At 38.6% G+C, this 21,412-nt stretch overlaps 3 protein-coding genes and 1 long non-coding RNA gene across 6 annotated transcripts; 1 reads left to right on the top strand and 3 right to left on the bottom strand.

Annotated features, from left to right (window-relative positions):
• The first annotated feature begins 34 nt into the window (after window positions 1-34).
• On the top strand, window positions 35-1,416 carry LOC137874247 (uncharacterized). Of its 2 annotated transcripts, none has more exons than XR_011103280.1 (5): window positions 35-355; window positions 453-503; window positions 646-744; window positions 871-936; window positions 1,145-1,416. It is a non-coding gene; the product is annotated as an uncharacterized lncRNA (long non-coding RNA). The 2 variants fall into 2 exon arrangements; XR_011103279.1 differs by having other exon boundaries at window positions 127-355; window positions 646-723; window positions 1,145-1,409.
• A 23-nt stretch (window positions 1,417-1,439) lies between these two features.
• LOC137874246 (carcinoembryonic antigen-related cell adhesion molecule 5-like) lies at window positions 1,440-9,208 on the bottom strand. The gene is made up of 13 exons (XM_068712868.1): window positions 9,020-9,208; window positions 8,530-8,820; window positions 7,325-7,606; window positions 6,951-7,214; window positions 6,061-6,336; window positions 5,711-5,962; window positions 4,981-5,256; window positions 4,443-4,694; window positions 4,042-4,317; window positions 3,657-3,908; window positions 3,270-3,557; window positions 2,554-2,811; window positions 1,440-2,074 (listed from the first exon to the last, which is right to left on the bottom strand). The coding sequence occupies exons 1-13, from the start codon at window positions 9,069-9,071 to the stop codon at window positions 1,986-1,988; spliced, it is 3,108 nt and encodes a 1,035-aa protein (XP_068568969.1). The 5' UTR covers window positions 9,072-9,208; the 3' UTR covers window positions 1,440-1,985.
• Window positions 9,209-11,916: 2,708 nt separating this feature from the next.
• LOC137874260 (carcinoembryonic antigen-related cell adhesion molecule 2-like) lies at window positions 11,917-15,298 on the bottom strand. The gene is made up of 4 exons (XM_068712887.1): window positions 15,295-15,298; window positions 14,421-14,729; window positions 12,059-12,321; window positions 11,917-11,940 (listed from the first exon to the last, which is right to left on the bottom strand). Exons 1-4 carry the CDS (start codon window positions 15,296-15,298, stop codon window positions 11,917-11,919), a joined length of 600 nt encoding a protein of 199 aa, XP_068568988.1.
• A 1,941-nt stretch (window positions 15,299-17,239) lies between these two features.
• LOC137874237 (hemicentin-2-like) lies at window positions 17,240-21,257 on the bottom strand. 2 transcript variants are annotated; one of them, XM_068712852.1, is made up of 6 exons: window positions 21,148-21,257; window positions 20,406-20,481; window positions 19,753-20,010; window positions 18,930-19,223; window positions 18,568-18,843; window positions 17,240-18,461 (listed from the first exon to the last, which is right to left on the bottom strand). In XM_068712852.1, exons 2-6 carry the CDS (start codon window positions 20,470-20,472, stop codon window positions 18,370-18,372), a joined length of 987 nt encoding a protein of 328 aa, XP_068568953.1. In that variant the 5' UTR covers window positions 20,473-20,481; window positions 21,148-21,257; the 3' UTR covers window positions 17,240-18,369. The 2 variants fall into 2 exon arrangements, with proteins under 2 accessions (XP_068568953.1, XP_068568954.1); XM_068712853.1 differs by lacking the exon at window positions 21,148-21,257 and having other exon boundaries at window positions 20,406-20,540.
• Between the last annotated feature and the right edge of the window lie 155 nt (window positions 21,258-21,412).

The raw sequence follows: 21,412 nt of genomic DNA, 5'->3' as shown, positions 1-21,412 counted from the left end.
CATGTCAATGAGCCATTACTCACAACCACAATCAGGTTTTTTTTGGCAAAGGTACACGTTTCCTCTTATTCACAGTCACCCACTGTGAAAGGTGCGGGTTGGACAGGCTTCATGCTTCATATACCTGCCAGTTGATGAATGTGCCACGGCTATAATTTCAGACATCAACACCATCCTTTATAAAGAGCCACAACAACAACAACCATTTCATTCCCTCACTGGGGCTGAAGGTAGCGCACATGCAAGATTTCTTTACCTGGACTGACTGTATTGGACTGATTTAACTACAACATGGGCTCAAGGAGGTTTTTGCGGTTGGTTCTTGTACTGCTTGTATTTACTGATCACAGCCAAGGTATTGTATCAGAATGAGACAATGTATTGGGTTAGAAAAGTATAAAATAACATCTTGTATGTTTTATTTTGTGATTTGTTTTCCTCATTTCTTAAAGGTGTTCCTGAGACACATGCAGAATCACTGGTTGTCAGCAAATTCAGCGATGGTTTGTGAGATTAATGTTTCAAACACATTTTCCACAAGAGTGGTTCATTATTTGAGTTTTTGCATTTGCATTACTTAATTCAATCAAATTATTATCATTAATCTTTTTTTTTTAATCGAGTTTGATATCAATTGTGTCGTAGCCTCTGCTGTTGGAGAACCACTGACCACTGCAAATCCAGTCAACAGAAGACAGCACACCAGACTGTGCAACTGTGAAGGTGAAAGCAGCATTATCAAAGGTGTAAAGTGAACAAAAAAGCTCCTATTATAGCATCTCATCTGTTTATGTGTAATCAGAGCCTGAGTATCAGCATGTTATCCTAACCCATTCTGCTCTTTCGTCCTTTTGTATTTGGGTCACCTAGTAAAGGGAAGTGAGATTGTGAATAATCGCTGTGTTTGTCAGCAATCTGGCAGGCGCAATGGAAAATGTAAGTTACATTTTTTTTTTTTATTCATAAAATAAAGTAAAAAGTGAGATCAGTCTTGCATTCAGTAAATCCAACTGGCTTAAACTGAAAGGTGATTATAAATTGAAATACTCTTCAGAAGTGAGATTTTTAAATATTTTGGACGGTGAACAATTTGTTTTTTTCTCATCCTATTGCTTCATCTGTCTGGATTTATTCAAACAACCAGTGAAAACATTGTGCCAGAGGAAAAGAAATAAGAATCTGAAAAGGTGCAGCTGGCTTTCCAAAAGAAGAAGGGAAAAAGATCCGAAGGGCAGGAAGCCCAGGAAGTTCAGGACCAGTGTCCCTATATGAACAACACTAGAAGAACCGTATACACACATATCATTACTCAGTATATAACAATGGTAATGCAATGTTTACTGTCATACATATTTTGTTTATGACAATGTTTCCCTCATGAAAGTTTGCATGAATGGAACTCTGACTCAGCACAAAGACACTATATCCTCCAAAATAAAAACGTTTCCACAAAATTGATTCTGTTTATTATGTATTGATTAAGAAATAAATACCATGAATTAAAGCATGCTAAGACTTACATTTACTTACAGTTTTAATATTATTGCGCATGGCAAAAAAAGCTGCTGGTGGTCAGATTGAAGAATTGCAGTTTGTACCGAAAGAGTATGCAGGTATTTTAGAGTAATGCATTTGTTAAACTATGCAAAGGTATCGAAATATTTGAAATAAACTACCTCAAGGGTAGTGACAACAACAACCATCACAATAAGACTAACAACTATTTATACTTGCTAATAATAAAAACATTTAACAGGCAATACAATAAGAGGAAAATAAAAAGGAAATATATTTAACAACAAACTGTAACATGAATTGAAGTCTGCCTCTTTGTCTTTTCAGCAAAAACCCAAAAGAACTGATAAAGTGGCATCAGATTATTGATTATACAGTACCATTTTCTTTTAATTTTCCAAAAGGACTGTTAAGACTGCAGTGAGAGCAAGAGGCCTTTCAATCTGACTGTATTTCTCAGTGCAGAGGACTCAGTTGAACAGCACAGGGACAGACAAAGCAAACAGACCCATTATAAGCAGACCACCTTGGGATGGGAAGCGAAGGGCGGAGGCGTGATCTAAGAGAGACAAAAGGACAGAAATAATGACAAATGAATCACATGTTACATTTAATACAACATGAGATATCTTTAGTTGTATAGCACTTATTCTGATAGTGTTTTAACTGTAGTAATTGAGTGTAAACATCTTTATTTTTCAAATATTCCACAAAAAGCCAGCTTTATCTAAAACAATGCAAATAAACAAAAACATTTTAAAGATGATCAAAAGATTTATTCAAAAAGTCTTTCCAATAATTTATGCTGAGTTCATAAATGCCAATCACACTGAAAGATTATTATAAGTCTGTTATTGTTGTCTGTACTGTGCATAGTGTGCTATTTATTGTATGTACTGTGGTTTACTATGTGTTTTAATCAACCTTTGAAGCCGAAGGCAAATTTCAACATTTGTGGACAACAAAGAGGATTATTATTCATATTTTGCTTGTCAGCTAATCAAATATCATCAAACTTTTGAAGAAAGGCTCACTCACCAGCGACAGGAAAGGCTTGAGTCTGGTACATTGTGATATTGGTCACAGGGTTCCTCGCCTTACATGTGTAGTTTCCCTCATTCTCTTTGGTCGCAAGGAAAGTGATGACGGAGCCCGTCATTACAGCCGCAGATGACTCATAGTTTAAGAACCAGTGGAAGTCACAATCTGGCCGAGAATCCGCAGAGCATGTCAGGGACACGTAGAGGCCATGTTTTGTTAAATATGGACCAGCGATTTTCACACTCAGAGGGCCATCTGCAAACACACAGAGACTGAGTTGGTCAGAGTCAAAGCCACATATGTTCTGAACAGCATTTCAAAAACCCCTTCAGGTATTTCTGGTCAAACTGAAACCACTGTACTGTTACAGTAAATATTTATTATTTTGCTAAATTTCAATCACAAGCTCAGTAAATTTGCTTATGTAACGTAAACAAATCTGTTTTTGTAAAACCCACTTAGTCCCATGATCAACAGGGTGCTCGTGTGTGAGTTCATGTCATTGGTAAAGATAGTGGCAGTTATTGAGGTGATGTTAGTGTGTCAAACCTGATCATACACCAAATGCATTTGGTTTTTCCTTTACAGTACCGTCAGGGATTTACGTATTAAATATATTTTTAATGCCACATATGTTAGATTTTCTTAAAAACCTGTTAAAATTGACTGAAAGAGAAACAAAAAAAATCCCTATCTTTTTCAACAACACTCACAGTTCACCAGGAGCATATATTTGGGGCTTATATGTGGACCAGCCTGGTTGGTAGCGACACACTGATATGTCCCCTCATTGTGCAAGGTCAATGGAGTGAAATGCAACGAGTTGTTTTCAATGTGGTAGGACATGTGAGGGTCTGCGACTGAGTGTGTCATGTTCAGGTGCATGTTGTCCTTCATCCAGTAGATCATGTCATAGGGCCCAGTGACGTCACAGGTGAGAGTGAAGTTTTCAGAGTTTATTGGAACTGTGTTGTTTCTGATCATCACTGACCCTATTGCCTCTGTGGACGGCAAAAACACAGCGGAAATCCATGAGTACTTGATCGCTTGTACAGTGACACGACATGCATTGAAGGAGTCAAACCCATCGATATTCTTACCAATGACTGTGAGCATCTTGGATTTTGTGACGTTCTTTCCCGTCACATTATTGTAGGCCATGCAGGTTATTTCTCCACTCATATTTAGCGACAAAACGGCAGTTGTAAACACGGAAGAATTGGCCACTTTGGAGCCATTGAACCACCAGCTGAACTGACTGGGAGGCATCGACATGGCAGAACAGTGGAAGACCGCGTATTGTCCCGTCTCAGCAAAAGCTGGCCCATGAATCATTGGTGTTTTTGGTCCAACTGCAACAGCAAAGGAGTGGACAGGCTCTCTTGGTGACATACAGTATGTGTTTAAAGAACTTCAGATGATGCACTATACAGTATATGAAACTGTCAGTTACAGTGAAATAAATCCTTTTTAAATGTTACTCACAATTCACAAGAAGCATGTACGGAGGGCTGGTCATGTTCCAAAGAGCATTAATAGCCATACACTGGTAGTGTCCAGTATCATTGTACTCGAGTGGGTTGAAAGTGACTGTCTTGTTATCCACGGAGAAAACAGTTTTGTTGTCTTCACGCAGTGGCTCACCATTTTTCATCCAGTAAACATGCTTAACAGGTCCAGTCACATTGCATGTTAGCTGATAAGAATAACCCTCTATGGCAGGATTCATCGGTGTTTCCACATGTACATACTTTAGTGGATCTGAAAAAATTTAAAAATAAATGCACAACAGTTAAATGGTTTTCACCTGTGCCACCTTTCCTATTTGTCCTGGTCAAAAACATTGAAGACATACAGAAACTTAAAAATAGCAATCCAAGTCTGACCAAAAACAGTGAGCATTGTGTAGGCAGTGCTGTTTTTGCCGGTGATGTTGTTGAAGGCCATGCAGGTGTACATCCCACTCATGTCTTTGGTAAGAGGCGGTGTGACATAATCGGACATATTGGCCACTAGAGAATCATTGAAGAACCATTTGTAGGAGCTGGGAGGGTCTGATGATGCGTAGCAGCTGAATGTAGCATTGTCTCCTGTCTTTGCGGCATTTGGTCCCATGATACTTGGCATCTTCGGTCCATCTAAACACAAAAGTATTACCTTTAATCACCTTCATTGAAAACAGGTCACACGGCTGTCAAGTTATTGATACAATGCAGAACCATGGATGGTATTTTGTGATAAATTGACTAGATGTGACCACATTTTCCAGAACTGAACTAAAACTGCAGTATTAAAGTATTTGGGGCAAATTCTTCTTTGGTTTTGGTTGAATCACATTTTTTCAATTTTTTTCACACATTGAAAAAGTCCTCATCTGACAAAGGATAAAAGGGGATTGGGGTAAACCACATGGCGAGTACTCACAAATAACCTCCAGTGCGAAGATTTGACTGGAAAAGCTGCTGAGAGGGTTGGAAGCTACACACTGATAGTTCCCATTGTCGGAGCTCATGACAGGATCAAAGGTCAGGGTGGCGTTGTCCATTGAGAGGTTTCTTGTATTGTCAGCATACAGTGGGTACCAACCATACATCCAGGTTATAGACTCAACACCTCCAGCTGTCTCACAGGTTAGAGTGAAAGTGTGGTTCTGGATTGGCTGAGCTCCGACAATTTTTATTGACGCCATGGTCACTGGAGCTATGGAAAGACAGAAAAAGGATGGTGACTCTATGTATGATACACTGGCTGTTCTGTGATTTTTAAAGTAGATTTAATGAATATCAAGGAACTGGTTTGACATTTTGGGAAATACTATTTTTGCTATGAGAACATTTATACCACTCTTTCCGTTGGGTATGAAGCTCTAGCCTAGAGCTTTCTAGTTTAGCTTAGCATAAAGACTGGGGACAGGGGGAACGGCTAGCTTCGCTCTATCCAAAGGTAAGAAACTTTCCCTAATATCACATCTAAAGCTCACTGACCATTGTGTAAAAATGACACATTGTGGTTTTGGAAGTGCTAGAAGGTGGATTTTGTTACCTTTGCATAGAGCCAGGCTAGCTGCTCCCCCTGCTTCCAGTCTAAGCTAAGCTGACTGTCTGCTAGCTGTAGCAAATGAGCATATTTCCACAAAATGTCAAACTATTCTTACCCAAAACAGTGAGCATCGTGTAGGCAGTGCTGTTTGTGCCGGTGATGTTGTTGAAGGCCTTGCAGATGTACTTCCCGCTCATATTTAAGGTCAGAGGTCCAATCACTAAATGTGAGGTGGTAGCCACCAGGGAACCATTGTAGTACCAGCTGATGCGGCTGGGAGGATGAGAGTCACTTGAGCAGTTGAGGGTTTCCAGTGTTCCTGTCAGAGCCATGGATTGCCCCGTGATCACCGGTTGCATTGGGCCATCTTTTAATATCAGACAATAAATTAAGGTTATATTTTTTAATATCACTATTCTTTGTGTATCTGCAAATAAAGAGTGAGTTAGAGATTAAAATACTTACAGTTTACGTTAACTGTGTAGGGGCTGCTGGTCATGTTGCTCACAGAATTAAAAGCCTGACACTGATAATCCCCGTTATCTGAATGTTGGACTTGGGTGATGATCAATGTCTTGTTGTTCATGTCAAAGAAGGTTGTATTGTCAGCTGTAATAAGTTGACCGTTCCTCCTCCACTGAATGCTGGCAACAGATCCAGTCACTTCACAATGCAGACTGAACGTCTCATGAAGTATTACTGGTCCACCTGTGTGATTCACCACAACTGCTACTATTGGCTCTATAGGAGGAGACGGGAATTAAGTAATTGAAACTCACACATGTATGTGGGTTGAGTGAATGGCATATGACATTGACAATATTAAAGAAAAAGTTTCACATTTTGAGGGATACACTTATTTAACCTTTCCTTGCCAAGAGTTAGATGAGAATATTGAGAACTCTCCATTATCTGTCCATGAAACATACTGCTACAATCAAAAGCCGGTTAGCTTAGCTTAGCATAAAAACTGGAGACACGGGGACACAGCTAGCTTGGCTCAACTGCAAGGTAAAATAAAGAAAAATCTGCACACCTGCATCTCTAAAGCTCACTAATTACCACTTTATATCCAATTTGTTTATTACATCCAAAAAAGTGTTAAAATATATCTCAATCATGGTTAAAACAAGATTTCCGGAAGTCACAGGCAAGAAATAGTCAAGCATTTCAAACAGCAACTACATGTATTTGCATGGATTGAGTAAAAGAGATATGTCTTGATTAGTGAGCTTTAGAGGTGATGTTACCACAAAATCTGAAACAACTTCTTTAAAATAATCTAAATGTCTTTGCTGAGAGAAACAAAATCAAAAGGTGCAAAAATTGCCACAATACCACAAATCCAAACTTACCCACAATCCTGATCATTGCATTTTTGCTGCTGAACCTCAATGTTACTGTGTTGTGAAATATGCATTGGTAATTTCCTGAGTTGCTCTCTGTAACCCTCTCCAGTTGAAGGTGTAGGCCAAACTGATTTAGGTACACCCCATCAACCATCCACTGGATCATCGCCAGAGGGCTGGACTCCGCTGAGCATGACAGTGTGATGTTAGATCCTGTTTTGTAGGCGGACCTCATGGGCATGATCACCATCGTTGTGTTACTTGGACCATCTGATGAAACAACAAGAGGGACACTGTGTTAGGGGTTGATGTTGAGTGATACATAGGCCTATTTACACTGTTTTTACTGTCTATTTAAGCTTTCGTTTGTGCAAACTCACAGCTGATGTTCAGATATACAGGGAGACTGCTTTCATGGCTCACACCATTGGACACATTGCACCTGAACGGCCCCTCGTCATAGCGGGTCACCCGGACCATGGTGAGAGTGGCACCTCCATTGCTGAGCTGTACTTCGCCGCCGGCTGTGACCACAGAGCTGCCCTTCAGCCAAACATAAGACAGGGACGAGCCTTTGAGCACAGAGCACGTGAGAACTGCTGTGTCATTGAACTCCACCAGGTTGGTTGCATTTGCCCTCAGAGTCACATTTGAAATTGGCACTGCAAAGGAAGGAAATAAACTATTTAGCAGGTTTTGTGGGAACATGGGATTGTAGTGGACATGAAATGTTGAGTGCTCTTTCAATTGTAGGCAGAGGTGGAAACATGACTCTTATGACTTGAACTGAAGTCTGATCCAAGCCAAAGTTATAATTAGCCTCTCTAGCAGCATCGCTCAATAGATGGCAATATTGGTCTGATGTTCGGCAAGTCCACCACTTGGGTGGGGACTAAAATATCTCAACAACTTTTGGATGGATTGCCAATGTACTTTGCACAGACATTCACATCCACCTGAGGATATATTGCATTCACTTTGATCTCTTAACATTTCATCCAGTACCATCATCTGGTCAAAATCTTTTTCGAGCCAAATTAATGCTAAAAATCTTGACATTCTCATCAGCCTCAGTTGTACTTTGCTTTAAGGTAAGTGCTTGAGATACGATAAGGAATACTGACACTAGCATTTAGTTCAATTACAGCCTAATGTAAACTCTTAGTAATGTTTTAGACTGTACTTCACTCATCTTAAATTGACTAAGAGAGTAGATTGGACTATTAACGTTGTGACAGTATTCCAATATATTTTAATATACTTTCATGCATGTTTGGTGATTTTGAATTTTTAAACTATATCAAAACTAAATTAATTTCAGTCAAAATGTCTTAATTATTTAATTTGAAGACTGAAACTAAAGACATGAGACCAACTCGAACAAAAGCTGACAAAATCTCCCAAATGTTGCAGGCAAGGTGACCGTTAAAGCTCAAGACTTCCACGCCGCTCTCGTCTTTTGTCTTTTTGTTTACGAGTATGCAAGTTTGAGTATAGACTGAGCTTTAATTAATATACAATAGTGGAATGTGAGCAAATACATCAAGGAGTGAGTCAACATGTAAAGTGATAAAGTGGTCCTTACCTTGGACTGACAGCGTTAACTGGGCGCGAAAAGAATTCACTGCCTGTAATGTGTACAATCCAGAGTCTTCCAGCTGTACTGAACTTATAGTCAATGATGAAAAGGTTGAATTGAATGTAACCCTGTCAATCCAAGTGTTAGTTATCACTGGATTTCCCGAGAATATCAGCACAATGATATCATTGTCGAACAGCCACGCCCCTGTGGTGACATTGTACTGGCTGAAAAGTGTGACATTGTTGCCCACTGGTAACGGGTTCTCAGAGGCATGTATCTTCTGGATAGATGCAGCTAGAAACAGAAAGCAAGGAACACTCGGTCACCCTTAAAAAGTAGTTATCTACATGCATATATTAAATACTAAAACACTGGTCAAAGCACATAAAGTAGCACATTTAGCATTTCACTTTTTTTAATCAGTACGATCTGTAAAATGTCTCCCCTATATATTAGAAAATGCTAAATGAATCAAGTTCAAAATAATTCGTACCTGCTGCAAATGTCGTGAACAGAATCAGGGCTAACACCAGTGCAGACTCCATTTCACTCTTCGGGTTGGTTTTGGTTGGAGTCTTCCTTGCCAGCTAAATGGCCTTGACTCTGGCTGTGATAAACAGAAATCTGGAGATATTGTATGGTCACAGCAGACTTTGTATCAGCAAATATTTGCTCTGCTTTCCTCAAGCGTTCTGTTCTCATGATGTAAGCGCTTACCCCTACCATCACCTTGCCATCATACAGTCCTAGCCCCACCTTGTTTTGCCTTTGTCCACACCAAGGAGTGCCCATTTACTGTAAACCTCGGCCTTTTAACCAACAGAGGAGGGGATCGGGACATTTTGTAAGTGTGCTCTAAGACTATGACGTTTAACAAAAGTGAAAACCCATTTAGTGGAGTGTTGGTTCTCTGCTGCAAAATATACTGTGAGGCTAAACAACACGTCTTCCCACGATGTAGGTGGAAAATTAGGAAAAAGACTGAAGGACAAAAGTAAAAGTCATCGAATATTTGAGGTCTTATAAAATCAATTAAACATTGGAATCCTGTTAAGATATTCAACACTGGTCACTCCACATCTTTACCAATAAATGTCTTGTCATTGAACAATTTTAATTTGAAAACCAGCTGCATTATGAACAGGATTTAATGGAGGAACATCTGTCCCTTTACTAGATGTTTCTCTTTCTTCAATGTAACCAAACACCCACAGATATAGCTTTGTTCACCAACAAAGAATATCAAAATGTTTTTATATTTTCCTTATAGTTTCTTTTGAGTTCAGCCACATAAAAATAACATTTCCTCATTGTTTAAGACTGCATTTAAATCAGCAACATGTAGGGCATTATTTTTAAATACTCAATCTTACTTAAATAATTAGAGCAATTCTAGATGAAATCATTAGTGCTACATGTACATGAATGACCAACAAAAACTTAGTCTGCACAGGGGCATTTTTATTAAGCATAAGATTAGATTAGATGTTTGAGCTATGCGGTTGTGCAAAGTGTTTTCTTATCAGACAGAATTCATTGTTTGATTAGTTACATATACTTGCATACCAAGCCAAAGACAGAAAAATTTGAAATGCGTAATGTTAATCAAATCCACTTATAACATTCAAATAAAAACTTAAATTTCAGGACACAGGAAATGGTTTTGATTTATATTTTTGGGATTATTGCTTCAAGTTTCACTGGCTCCGATATCATTGTATCAGAGTCTTTGATGGACTGGATGAGCCACCGACATCTGTGAAAGAGAGGCTGTCAGGGTTATGGGAAAGACTGGTAGGAGATGGACCCGAGCGCAGAGAGACACAGGAGCAAAAGGATTTGTTAGAGAATTTAATAAGAAAACAAAAAAAATGTCTAAAGTAAAACTGACAGTGCAAGGAAGTCCAACAAACGTGTAACAAAAAAATCCAAGGGAAAAAACAAAGAACGGGCAAAACTCAAAAACGGGATAAGGATATCAAAAAACAATCAGGAGGGAAACATACTTGCCAAAACACAAAGCAAAGCTGAACAGGAAACGGGGCAACACAAGGAACATACCATGAATGATCTTATTCGGGCAGAACAGAGCACAGCAGACCAGGTGACACAACAGACAAACCGACAAAGAGACAGGGGACACACAGGGTTTAAATACACTGGGAAGGTGCAGGTGATGAGACACAGCAGGGTTCAATTAAGGGAGGGGCAGACAATCACAAAGGCGGGAAACAGACAAGGACAGGAAGTGAAGTGAACACAGGACACAAGAGGCAGGGAAAGTAAAAAAAACCCGGAAGAAACAATTAAACACAAAATCGTGACATTCAAGTTATTATTCATGTTAGTTGTATTACTTTAAGTGAGTTAGTTAAATTTAAGTATAGCTGGATGTATGAATTCTTCATAATGTAAATTCATCAAAACGTATTTGGCAAAACAAATTAGTTGTGTATAAATAGTTCAGAACAGGATCGCTTGTATTTGAATTAATTAATCAATAAAAACAAAACAAAAAATCTAAAATGCTAGAATTCACTGGTTCCACTGAGAGTTTTGGCTCTATTGTTTGTCTTTGGGTTTTGGACAAAGCAGGCTGTTTGAATCGTTCAACTTGAGCTTTAGCAGATTATAATTTGTAATTTGTCACTATTTTCAGGCATTTCATGAACCAAACTTTGAATTGATAAATAATGTGTCATAGTAATCAAATGTCACAGTAATCAATTATGAAAATATGATAAAGTTGCAGCCAGTTACATCATTGATGTCAGGTACGACTTAACAGGAAGCAGATTTTGTTTAACTCATTATATCATGTTCAAGGCTGATCTGAATTAATGTAGAAGTGTCACCATTTTGAAGGGATAATACACCTTTTTCTCTTCTAAACTATGCAGAATGTATTGTCAATCCACAAATTTGATTATTAATCTTCATTATTTTGAAATGTATCAATGTCATAAAGACGGTATTCTACAACTTGCCTGGCAATAAGAAGAGGAACTCAACTAATAACAGCAGCGGCAGGAGCATCACATTGACTGCCTGTTGTTCAGATCCTGACAAAGGCTCTGTGGAGACAAACCAAAGTAAGAAACAGAAGGAGAAACATGGACGCTGAGGTCACTATACTAACAAACTCACCTGCTATCATGATGTGTGCGGTGATATTGCTGTTCATGTTGGTGTGATTGTTGAAGGCCAGACAGGAATATGGACCGCTTCGGTCCTTACCGACACTGAACAGCTCCAACAATGGACCCGTAGTGTTCACAAGCTCTCCTCTGAAAGCCCACTGAAGCTGAGCTGGAGGATTGGACTGTGCTGAGCAGAGCACAGCCAGATTGGATCCGATGGGAAAGGAAGTCGTGTTCTGTCCATTCACTGTTAGCGCCATGTTATCTGGACCATCTGAGAAAGAGACAAAGAAAAAACACAGAAGAGAGGAGACGGCATTTTGTAGAACTGGTCGATTATAGCAAATGATTGAAATGACTCCGCCTTACTCACAGCTGATAGTAAAGTTTACTGGATCACTGGTTCCATTGCTGACGCGATTGAACACACGACAACTGAACGGGCCCTGGTCATAGCGCGTCACATTAACTATGGTGAGAGTGGAGTTTTCATCAGTGAGCTGAACTCTGTCACTGGCTTTAACCTCAGAGCTGCTGTTCATCCAGAGGAAAGAGAGGGAGGATCCAGAGGAGACGGAGCACGCAACGACTGCTGAACTGTTGAACTCCATCAGGTTGGTTTGATTGGTTCTTAGCGTCACATTTGAGATGGGCTCTGTGAGGATGAGACGAGAATTAACATACTGTACACTGTGAGGCTTTGTAGTAGGCAAGCATCCAAGGAAAAGCATACATACAAAAAAATGGATGTTAGTGTTAATGTTTCATAGGCCTACGTTTTGTGGCCACTTTATTAGGAACACCAATACAATCTAATGCAGTCCAATACAACAGCCCTGCCATAATATCCATCTTTATGAAGCCGTCCAGTTTTTGGTGACTTGTGGTAAATAGGTCAATTTAATTACATGTTTATTTGTGATATCACAGTTAAAATTGTGAGGTGTTTCTATTTTTTTGTCCTACACGAGGGGGGAAGAATATTGTTATTTTTCATGCTAAACCACTTCATAAAAATACTGTATTTGTTATAAGAAACTTTAGAAACTTTACAATCCTTTCTTAATGACTTAATAATAATACATTAATAATAATTTCAAATCTGGTTTTGTAATGTTTAAAAGTGGGTTATGATTTTTTTTTGTCTGCATACTGCATATTTTTCCAAGAGGGTCCTCCTAATCGTATGCGCTCATTTAAGATAATTACTGATCTATAAAGCATTAAAAAATGTGTAATCTGTTACAAGCTATAAAGTGTTTCTTTAGAAGGTAGTTTAATAACTTATTACCTCATCTGGTGTAATTTTGTTTGAATTCTATATTTAAGAGAACCTAATTATGTGAGGTAAAATGTAAAACATGGTACGGCCTTTACATATACAACATGCTGATATAATTCTTATAGATTATATTGTATGGGGAGGCAGGGACATGTTGGGAGCTATTGACCCAGCAGAAACAGGCTCTGTGAAACTGAAGGAACAAGAAGACAAAAGGACAAGTCCAAAGGTGAGTATTGACAGACACAGACACGGACAGAAACTATCCAGAGGACGCGACCATGTGAGCAAAAAGGGCAGCAAAACCAAAACACAGGCAGGCTGTCACAGCGTTCGCTGGTTGTCAGTCTAAATATCACGAGGGAGGAACATGAATTCCTTTAAGTCGTTTGTGAGAACTGTTTAGGGATGTTCTCTTTTCCTCACAACAGGAACCTGTTCCATTAAGAAGGGTAGTGTAAACAATTCATCAGCACATTCTTCTCTGCCTCTCCCCCTGTACGTGTCTAACTGCACTTGTTCACTGCAACAAATTGATGTTCACTTTCTAATACGCTTCAGTATGTTTGTTCATATGTTCCGATTACCTTAAATATAATTCTTGTTTTTGATGATCTTACTGTTTGACTGTTGTCTGTCAACACGTCTTTATTTGCTCAAAAGATTGATGCTCTGCTGTCTCTGTCTACACCGCCTCTTTTATTCCATTTTCTGTGGGCCACTAAAACTGGTTTCATTGTTGACTGTACATATTCTTCATATGGCCTTCATATTCTTCCTGTCATTCAGGTTGAATACATATTTAAAAATATATTTTTTTTTTAAAGTGACAGCATCCAAAGTGACATTACATTATAATAGCATGACAATCTTTAAAAAACAAATATTTTTTTGTGAATGGTTTATGTTGATTAAACGGTAAACTATACAACACCTACATTTTTGGTGATTTATTTTGTATTGTTTATTCAAAGCCTTCTTCAAAGCACTAACCCAATTGAACTTCAGAAAAGAGGATGGATATAATGAAGGAAATGCAAATGAATAAGGGCTCAAGTCTCTGTGACAGAAAACACTTGCCCTCAGAAATGTCTGTACAATACTAATAAAAATAACATAAATATGTATAGGCAGTTGTGGAACAAGTCCCCAAATATCCTACTCATATTACCTTCTGAAATATTACACAAACCAGTACTATTTTAACTTTCTAAAGCTCTAAAGTGAGTTGATTTAACATTATTGGATTTGATCTTTCCCATGCAGTTCATTAAGACAGAGAAGTCTGTGTTGTGAAGATTTCTGTGAGAAACACTTCTCGTTGCTGCCAAACCAGACTCTTACCTTGAATGTCATTTGGGCAGTTCACATTGGGCTGGTTTCTAATGAAATGGTTATGAGAGGCTATAGAGTTTCTAAATGTATGAACTATTGAATGCAGTTATTGAACAAAGCCATATGTTTAGTCTCACCGAGAACAGTGACGGAAGCATTGGCATTAAGCTGGGGGTCACTGCTCTGCACTACGTAGACTCCAGAGTCAGCCACCGTGACGGAGCTCAGGGTGAGAGCTCCAGTGACGACGTTGACTGACGCCCTGCCGCTGTGACTGAGGAAGACTGCCTGCTGGTCCCCCAGCCAGGTGAGGATGAGGGACTCTCCCACTGCCCACTGCCCACTCCTCAGAGTCGTCGAAGGAGACAGAGACAGCGTCACGGAGTCCCCAACTTCCGCAGGGTTGATGGAGGGCTGGACCTCCACAGCACCAGAGGCCAGAACACCTGAAGAAGAGAACATTTGTTACTAACTGTTATATCAATAACACCTTGCAGTATAGTTAAGTATGAAAGACACTACCTTGTATTAAAGCCAGCAATGCAATAGCCAGGGTTCCTTCACTTATCTTCTCCATTTTTCATCGATGGTCTGAGGAGGTCTTCACTATTTCTCCTCTATTATACTTTTACATGTGTCCAGCCCCCTACCCATAAATACCTAAAGCAGCAACCCCAGTTCTTATCTGCGGGTGGTTTCTGGTTTTTTGGTGTTTGCTCTTGTCAAACTTACTAAAGGTGCATTGCGCTTTCCGTTTACTATCTTGGGTAAGTTCTGTAAATGGCTAATGAGCAAAATGACAAATTATGACAGAAGGTATGTGAGGCAGGATTAGGGGGTGGGGTTGTGGGTATAGTTATCCATTTGTATTCATTAGTTTTTTGTTGTTTTTGGCTAAATAATATATTTTGTGGAAGGACTATGCTTTATTTATCCCCATCAGTGTCCTGTCTATCCCTGCCGTGACCCTCATTGGATAGGTGTTACATTCTCCCTGAGGTTTCGGTGTACCCATATGTCGCTCTCCGTGTGTGTCAAAGACAAAGACTTCACCTCGAGTCCACTCCTCATGTTTTCAGCAGCTTTACACTCAAAATGAAAACACCTGCAGCAGCTTTGTGGAGAATATGTTTGCTGATAATGTCCATTTGTTGTGCTCTGTGTACTCAGTGTTCTGAATCTTGCAAGCGGCAACACATCAACAACCATCTAGTTTTAATTTATGAGGGAAGACCATACACTGGATTATATGACCAACCAGCTGATAAATTTGTATTTTCACAGTTCAATCAGTGCACGTCTCATCTCTTTCAGTCATTAAGAAGTGCTGTCTTTTCTCTCATTACACGTTGAGTAGGCAAACCATTATACCTTTCACAATACCACTCAGTAAACACCTGTGGCATTATTTGAGCTGCGGTGGTGCAAAGTTCAGTATCTGAGCAGACCTGTGTTGTGTAGCTGACACACAGGAGGTGAGATTGATGACTGGGCTGCGGTATTTGTAGAGCATCAAGGTGAGTAGGAGTAGCAGCATTGAAAGGACAGCTTCTAATTATTTAACTGAACGGTACATATGTAGAGTAGTATTTATTACTTGTCTTTTCAGATGAATAGGCTGTTGCATTTAATTTCAATACTTTATACACTATTAGGTATGATTTATTAGTTGATTTTATGTTTATATTACATGTTTATTAATATTCAGAGTTTGAAAAGTAACTAGTAACTATAGCTGTCAAATAAATGGAGTGAAAAGTACAATATTTGGAGTAGCATAAAGTGTTTAGTGTGCAAAACAGAACTTAATTTTACCACCACTTGTCAGGGAATTATTACATTTTATGTAGTCTGACCTGCATTTCCACACATCCAAAGATTATAGTTTGAATAATGCTTCCATGTTAATTTCCTTCATTACTGGCCTCAAGTTAGTGTGAGAGGTAGTGTTTTCTGAGACTGTACAGAAATAAACGTCATCATTTCACAGAATGCTCCTGATAACATCCGACTCAGTTTCTGCCCTGAAGTGACGCTTGATGCCCTCATGTCCTGGCTTTGTAATCCAACACCCGGACCCGAGGAACCACATTTTCCAAAAAGAGAGCAGAATCAAGACAGGTGTGGTGGATGCTTGGGTGGCATGACTAATCAGAATCAACATTTGTTTGTTGATAATCCTTTCAGGTTGAATTATTGTTTATGGGAAATTTAGAAGTGTAAGATTACCCGCCTAGTTATGATTTGCATGTCATTTTGTATAATTTATTTTTATTTTTATTTGACATGGAGTGATTTCAATAATTATGACACAAGTATATTATATTGGATTGCTGATGGATTGATGCCCAATCACCTTGAGTGACTCTTAGCTATTGTTATTCACAGTAAGGAACACATTGGAAATATGCCTTTGGACATTATATTATCATTGTACTATAATTGTAAAGCTTTACTGTATCAACTAAGAAAACTAAAATACAAACTAAAACACAAAATATAATAAATAGCTCAATATAGACTTCATTTTATTGTTTGTTATGTCACTGAGAGCACAGCACCACCTTTTGGAAAGCAAACAGGAGTCCATGACCAAAACTGAAAAAAGAGCAAAGTAAAGAAAACACAAGAAAAGGCTGAGAAAAGAAAAGAAAACGTAAGAATAAAAACAGTTGTTGTGTAGCTAAATAGAAGTTAAATAGCTTATTTTTGTTCCAAACTTAATGTACAACCCCAAGATCAAAGTATACATTTATTTTAGCCTTTAACTAAATGTAATTTGCATTTTTTTGTATTTTGTCAACAGGGACACCACATCCGTCTTCACGGTCCACTGATTATGAAGAGTGCTGCTCGGTAAGTACTCAGTATATGTAGTAGAGTTGAAAGTTGTGGAAACATATTTTCAAAATACATGATTAATGATGTCATATGTCATAAAAAAATAAATATTTTTTTTATTTTTTAAATACAATAGAAACATGTACTTTGACGAACACAGTGTCAGTAACACCTCATGGCCAGATGGCAACAACAGATCAAGGAAGTCAGTTTTGGGGGGTTTATTATAACATACGCCTTGTAATTAATGTCCTTGTATTTGTTTGTACCACCACCATAGATTTGTAGATTTCAAAACAAACGCAGTGTTTCAACTGAAACTTGAACGGAGGCCAAATATATAACTCGGCTCTGGTGCGGAATGACAAGTCTTTTTTTGTTATTTTACATAAACAGCATAGTTTTAAATAGTTTTCTAGTTTTACTTCCCCATCCAACTAAACCACAAGCCAAAATCATTTGCAACAGGTGAGACAACATCCTGAGAAAAAAAGACAAAAGAACAAAAAGGACGGATAATATAAAATATAAAAGCAATATACACAAGAGGTCTCTGTCTCCCTCATCTGTTAGCTCTGATTGATTCTCTTATCTGTCTTATTTGTTCAGTTTATTAAGGGAGGTTAAGAAGGACTTTCTTGAGTCACCAACCTCGTGTATTTTAAAAACACATCACTATAAAGGAGTCGGTTATTTTTTCGACAGAAATTGACTTCACAAAAACCTCTTTTCGGCATGCGTGTGAATCAGTAACACATCCAGGTCAGGTAATTTTCAAGTCAAACTCTGCGTTCCTATATCCATACTACCGTGCTATTTATTATGTCAGGAAAATATTTAGTAGACATGTCCTAATACGTCAAATACAGTGTGCCAAAAACCCGTAGTATGACCCAGTGTGTGCACACTGCAGGCAACAGTATGCAATTTGCAAGGGGATTTGATGACAGCTGATTGCTGAAACCCAGAGTCTCAATAAAAGTCATACAAATTACAACTGTGAGCAACTATGTCACTGTAGCTTCCAAAAAAACCTGAATATGTATGTGTATACGATGAGTAAAAATTGGAATAACCTAATTGAATAACCACTGAATTTCTATGAACTGAGAAGTCATTTATCAGAGAGGCTTCATTGTCAAATGTAACCAGGTGAAAAAGACAGGTAACAGATAATGTATTTTTTCTATCATTGCAGTCCTGCAAGAAAAACATTTCCAAAAGTGCAAATACACTCAATATAGCTTAAAAAGCAATAAGCAGCAGCAGTTCCAGGCTGACGATCATTGCAGAAAATCCACTTAGCTGCACCGCGTCTGATCCAGAGAGAGGAATACCTGTGTGAGTGTGAAGATGACAAATCAAGTCATTAAACTGGATTGAATATGTAACTTGAAGCTGATGTGATAGCAGACACAGGAGCAAGTAAAGAGTTGTCTGTACCTAAAACTTCTACCAACTTGGTGGCCTCAGCAGAGCGTCCAACTGCTGCACTTTCTGCAACACAGGTGAAGTTTTGGGAAGTACCCGGTATGGAAGAGGTCCACTTGAGCTCATTTTCATGGACTGAAAAGTAGCTTCCAATGGGGAAACCCTGCCTGAACGGCCATCTGACAGTACAATCCACATTTAAGGTACAGCTCGTCAGGCAGGTGAATGTACTCAATATGCCAGGAAACACGGTGTCAGGTCCGCTGATGCTGACGTTCCAAGGATCAACTACAAAACAAAAGAAAGTTCACTCCAGTATGTGAATAATACTGTAATAAATTCTTCAAACTATTCTTCACTCAATGACCACTTACAGCTGAGTAGGTAGCCCAGGCTGAAAACTCTCGTCTGTTGAAACGTCGCCGCAGAAGTCTCACACATGTAGAATCCAGCATCAGAAGGCAGTGGTGAGTCAAAGTGAAGTGTGAGGTTGTTTTGCAGCAGCTGCATATTTTCACGCAGGCCCACCTTCTGTCCATCTTTGTGCCAGACCACCTGGTTCACCAGCTGTGAAGGGTCACCTGCTGGAGCACCATGACAGACCAGATCCAGTGGCTGGTTGAGAGATGGGACAGTGTTCGGTGGACTGATTTGCACGGACACTCGATCTGTAACAGGGGACATTAGCAGAAGATTATAAAATCATGAACGAAAGAAGAAGTACACACATCAGAGATAATGCTTGTAAATTGTGTGTCACTTAAACTCTGCATATTGTGCGTATAATAATGATGACATTTTTTGAAGGTATAGCAGCAAACAACTATTTGCTATGTAAAGATCTATAAGGGTTATGTCTACCTGAGCAGAGAATTAAGTTGTTCTTCCTCCGTGTGTGCATTACCATGTTGAGAGGCAATAGAAATGCTCCCAGTTTTGTATATAGTACCTTTAAAATATCCAAGTATGCATAAAAATTGACCCTGTGACCGACAAATTAATATAAAACATTATTTAGATTGCAAATACTGATGGATCAATGTGGAAGTAGTTTGTCAAGGTTGAGTTCATTTTGAACTACTTTATATATTTTAAGGTAAATTATCGTAAAAATGTACTTAAGTACAGTACTTCAAGTATTAATAGTTATTTTCCACCTCGGCACACCTGATATAGTGATAAACGTGCTCTACTTACTCTTAATTTCTACAATGGAGGTAATACTGCTGGAGACCTCCGTTTCCAGATTGAGCACATTGCATTGTAAATCTACTATGTTGTCCAGTCCATTTGGCGTCCAGGTTAATTTGCTCCCGTTGACCGTGCGGCCCATAAAGGACCAGGTGTAGATGCAGTTTGGATGGCATGAAGAGGAACAGGTGAAAGTGGTACTGAAACCAGCTGTGACCTGCCCGGTCCAGGAAATCTGCTCCCAGGCCTCCAAACCTGGTGCACCTGAGAAGAGCAGGAGTCAGTAAGTTGTATCAGACGATGATGATGCAATATTAAGTTGTTATTATCTATTATCAATTACAGTATATTCTTAATATAAGTAAATGGCCTTGTGAAGACCACCTCAGAAAAGATAAAAGTCATATTTCAAATCAGAGCAGTGAGTCAAGGCTAGTCTAAACTTTAATGAAACACCTTACATACCGTAGGCTACATGAAGAGCATATTCAGGCAGAATCAAAAATCAAACAATGTTTAATTTCTTTATCCTATGAAACATCACCAGCTTTCTTAATATACCAAACTGTCTAAACACTCATATATATGTTTTTTAAATCAGAACCTGGAGTGACAAGCTACTGTTTATAAAAATCTGTCAGTAAATGAAGTGCTCTTACCCATCAGTGCCACCAGCAAAACACAGTGAAGACCCCTCCAGTAGCGTATCATAGTAATGTTTCTCATGGCAGACTCCTGTGTGTATGAAAATAAGAACTACAGAGTCTCCTTTTTTAAATCACTAAAACATTACTCATTTCAGTCACACCCAGCATCTTGCTCAACTTCAGAATTTACTTGATAACGAAATCTTTTATCAAAGGAAATTTCCCTAAACTATGACAGGAAATCTGAAATTACAGTACAAAGGTTCAGTTAGCTTTTGTGACTTTTGTAAATTGTGGGATGATGTGACCTTTTTTTTTAAATTCCATGAATATGGATTAGTCTAAATCTGAAGAAAACAGTGACAAGACAAGTAGAAACAGATGTGTTGAAATTGCTGTTGTTCTGGACAGTTATGTCAGAGCTTTGTATCAAACACTAGATGGCATTGTTTCACCAGAGTTTGTCATTACTTGTGGTTCGCTCCTCTTTTAAATATAGCCTTTATATAAAGTACAATAAATGACCTGAATTTTTTTTTTACTGCAGCAGTCTCTCAGCAGGCCAAGAAATTGGTGCCAATATAATAATAAAGCAGCTTTACAGTCTGTTCTGCTCATCAAATCTAGAAAATATGATTCTCTGATCACTAAACATTGCATTATCTGCCTTATTTAGCCTGAGGGATGTGAAAACAGTTTCATTAGTCATTATTATTTTAGTAACGATGAGTTATTTTACATTAAAGCTCATTACCTCTCATCATAGATGACTCGTCCAACTAAACACCGTCTGTGTACAAAGAAGTGGGGCTTTTCTGGTGAAAAGCTTTCAACAGCAAAACAGTGTAAACATTGGTGTGTGAAGGTTATTAATCATACTGAACTTTGAATGTGTTGCAGTAATTAAACCAATTACACAATGATTCTTGATAACAAACTGACTACTCAATAAGACTATTTCAGATTTTCACTGCACTGAATTTCCCTTCAAAATTCCCCCCACATATGATCCACTATTG

This window comes from Cebidichthys violaceus, unplaced genomic scaffold, assembly GCF_023349555.1.
Source record: "Cebidichthys violaceus isolate CVI_PGR_0920_01 unplaced genomic scaffold, fCebVio1.0.p SCAF_179, whole genome shotgun sequence".
Taxonomy (NCBI): Eukaryota; Metazoa; Chordata; class Actinopteri; order Perciformes; family Stichaeidae; genus Cebidichthys; species Cebidichthys violaceus.
This window is presented reverse-complemented; position numbering and strand designations above follow the sequence as displayed.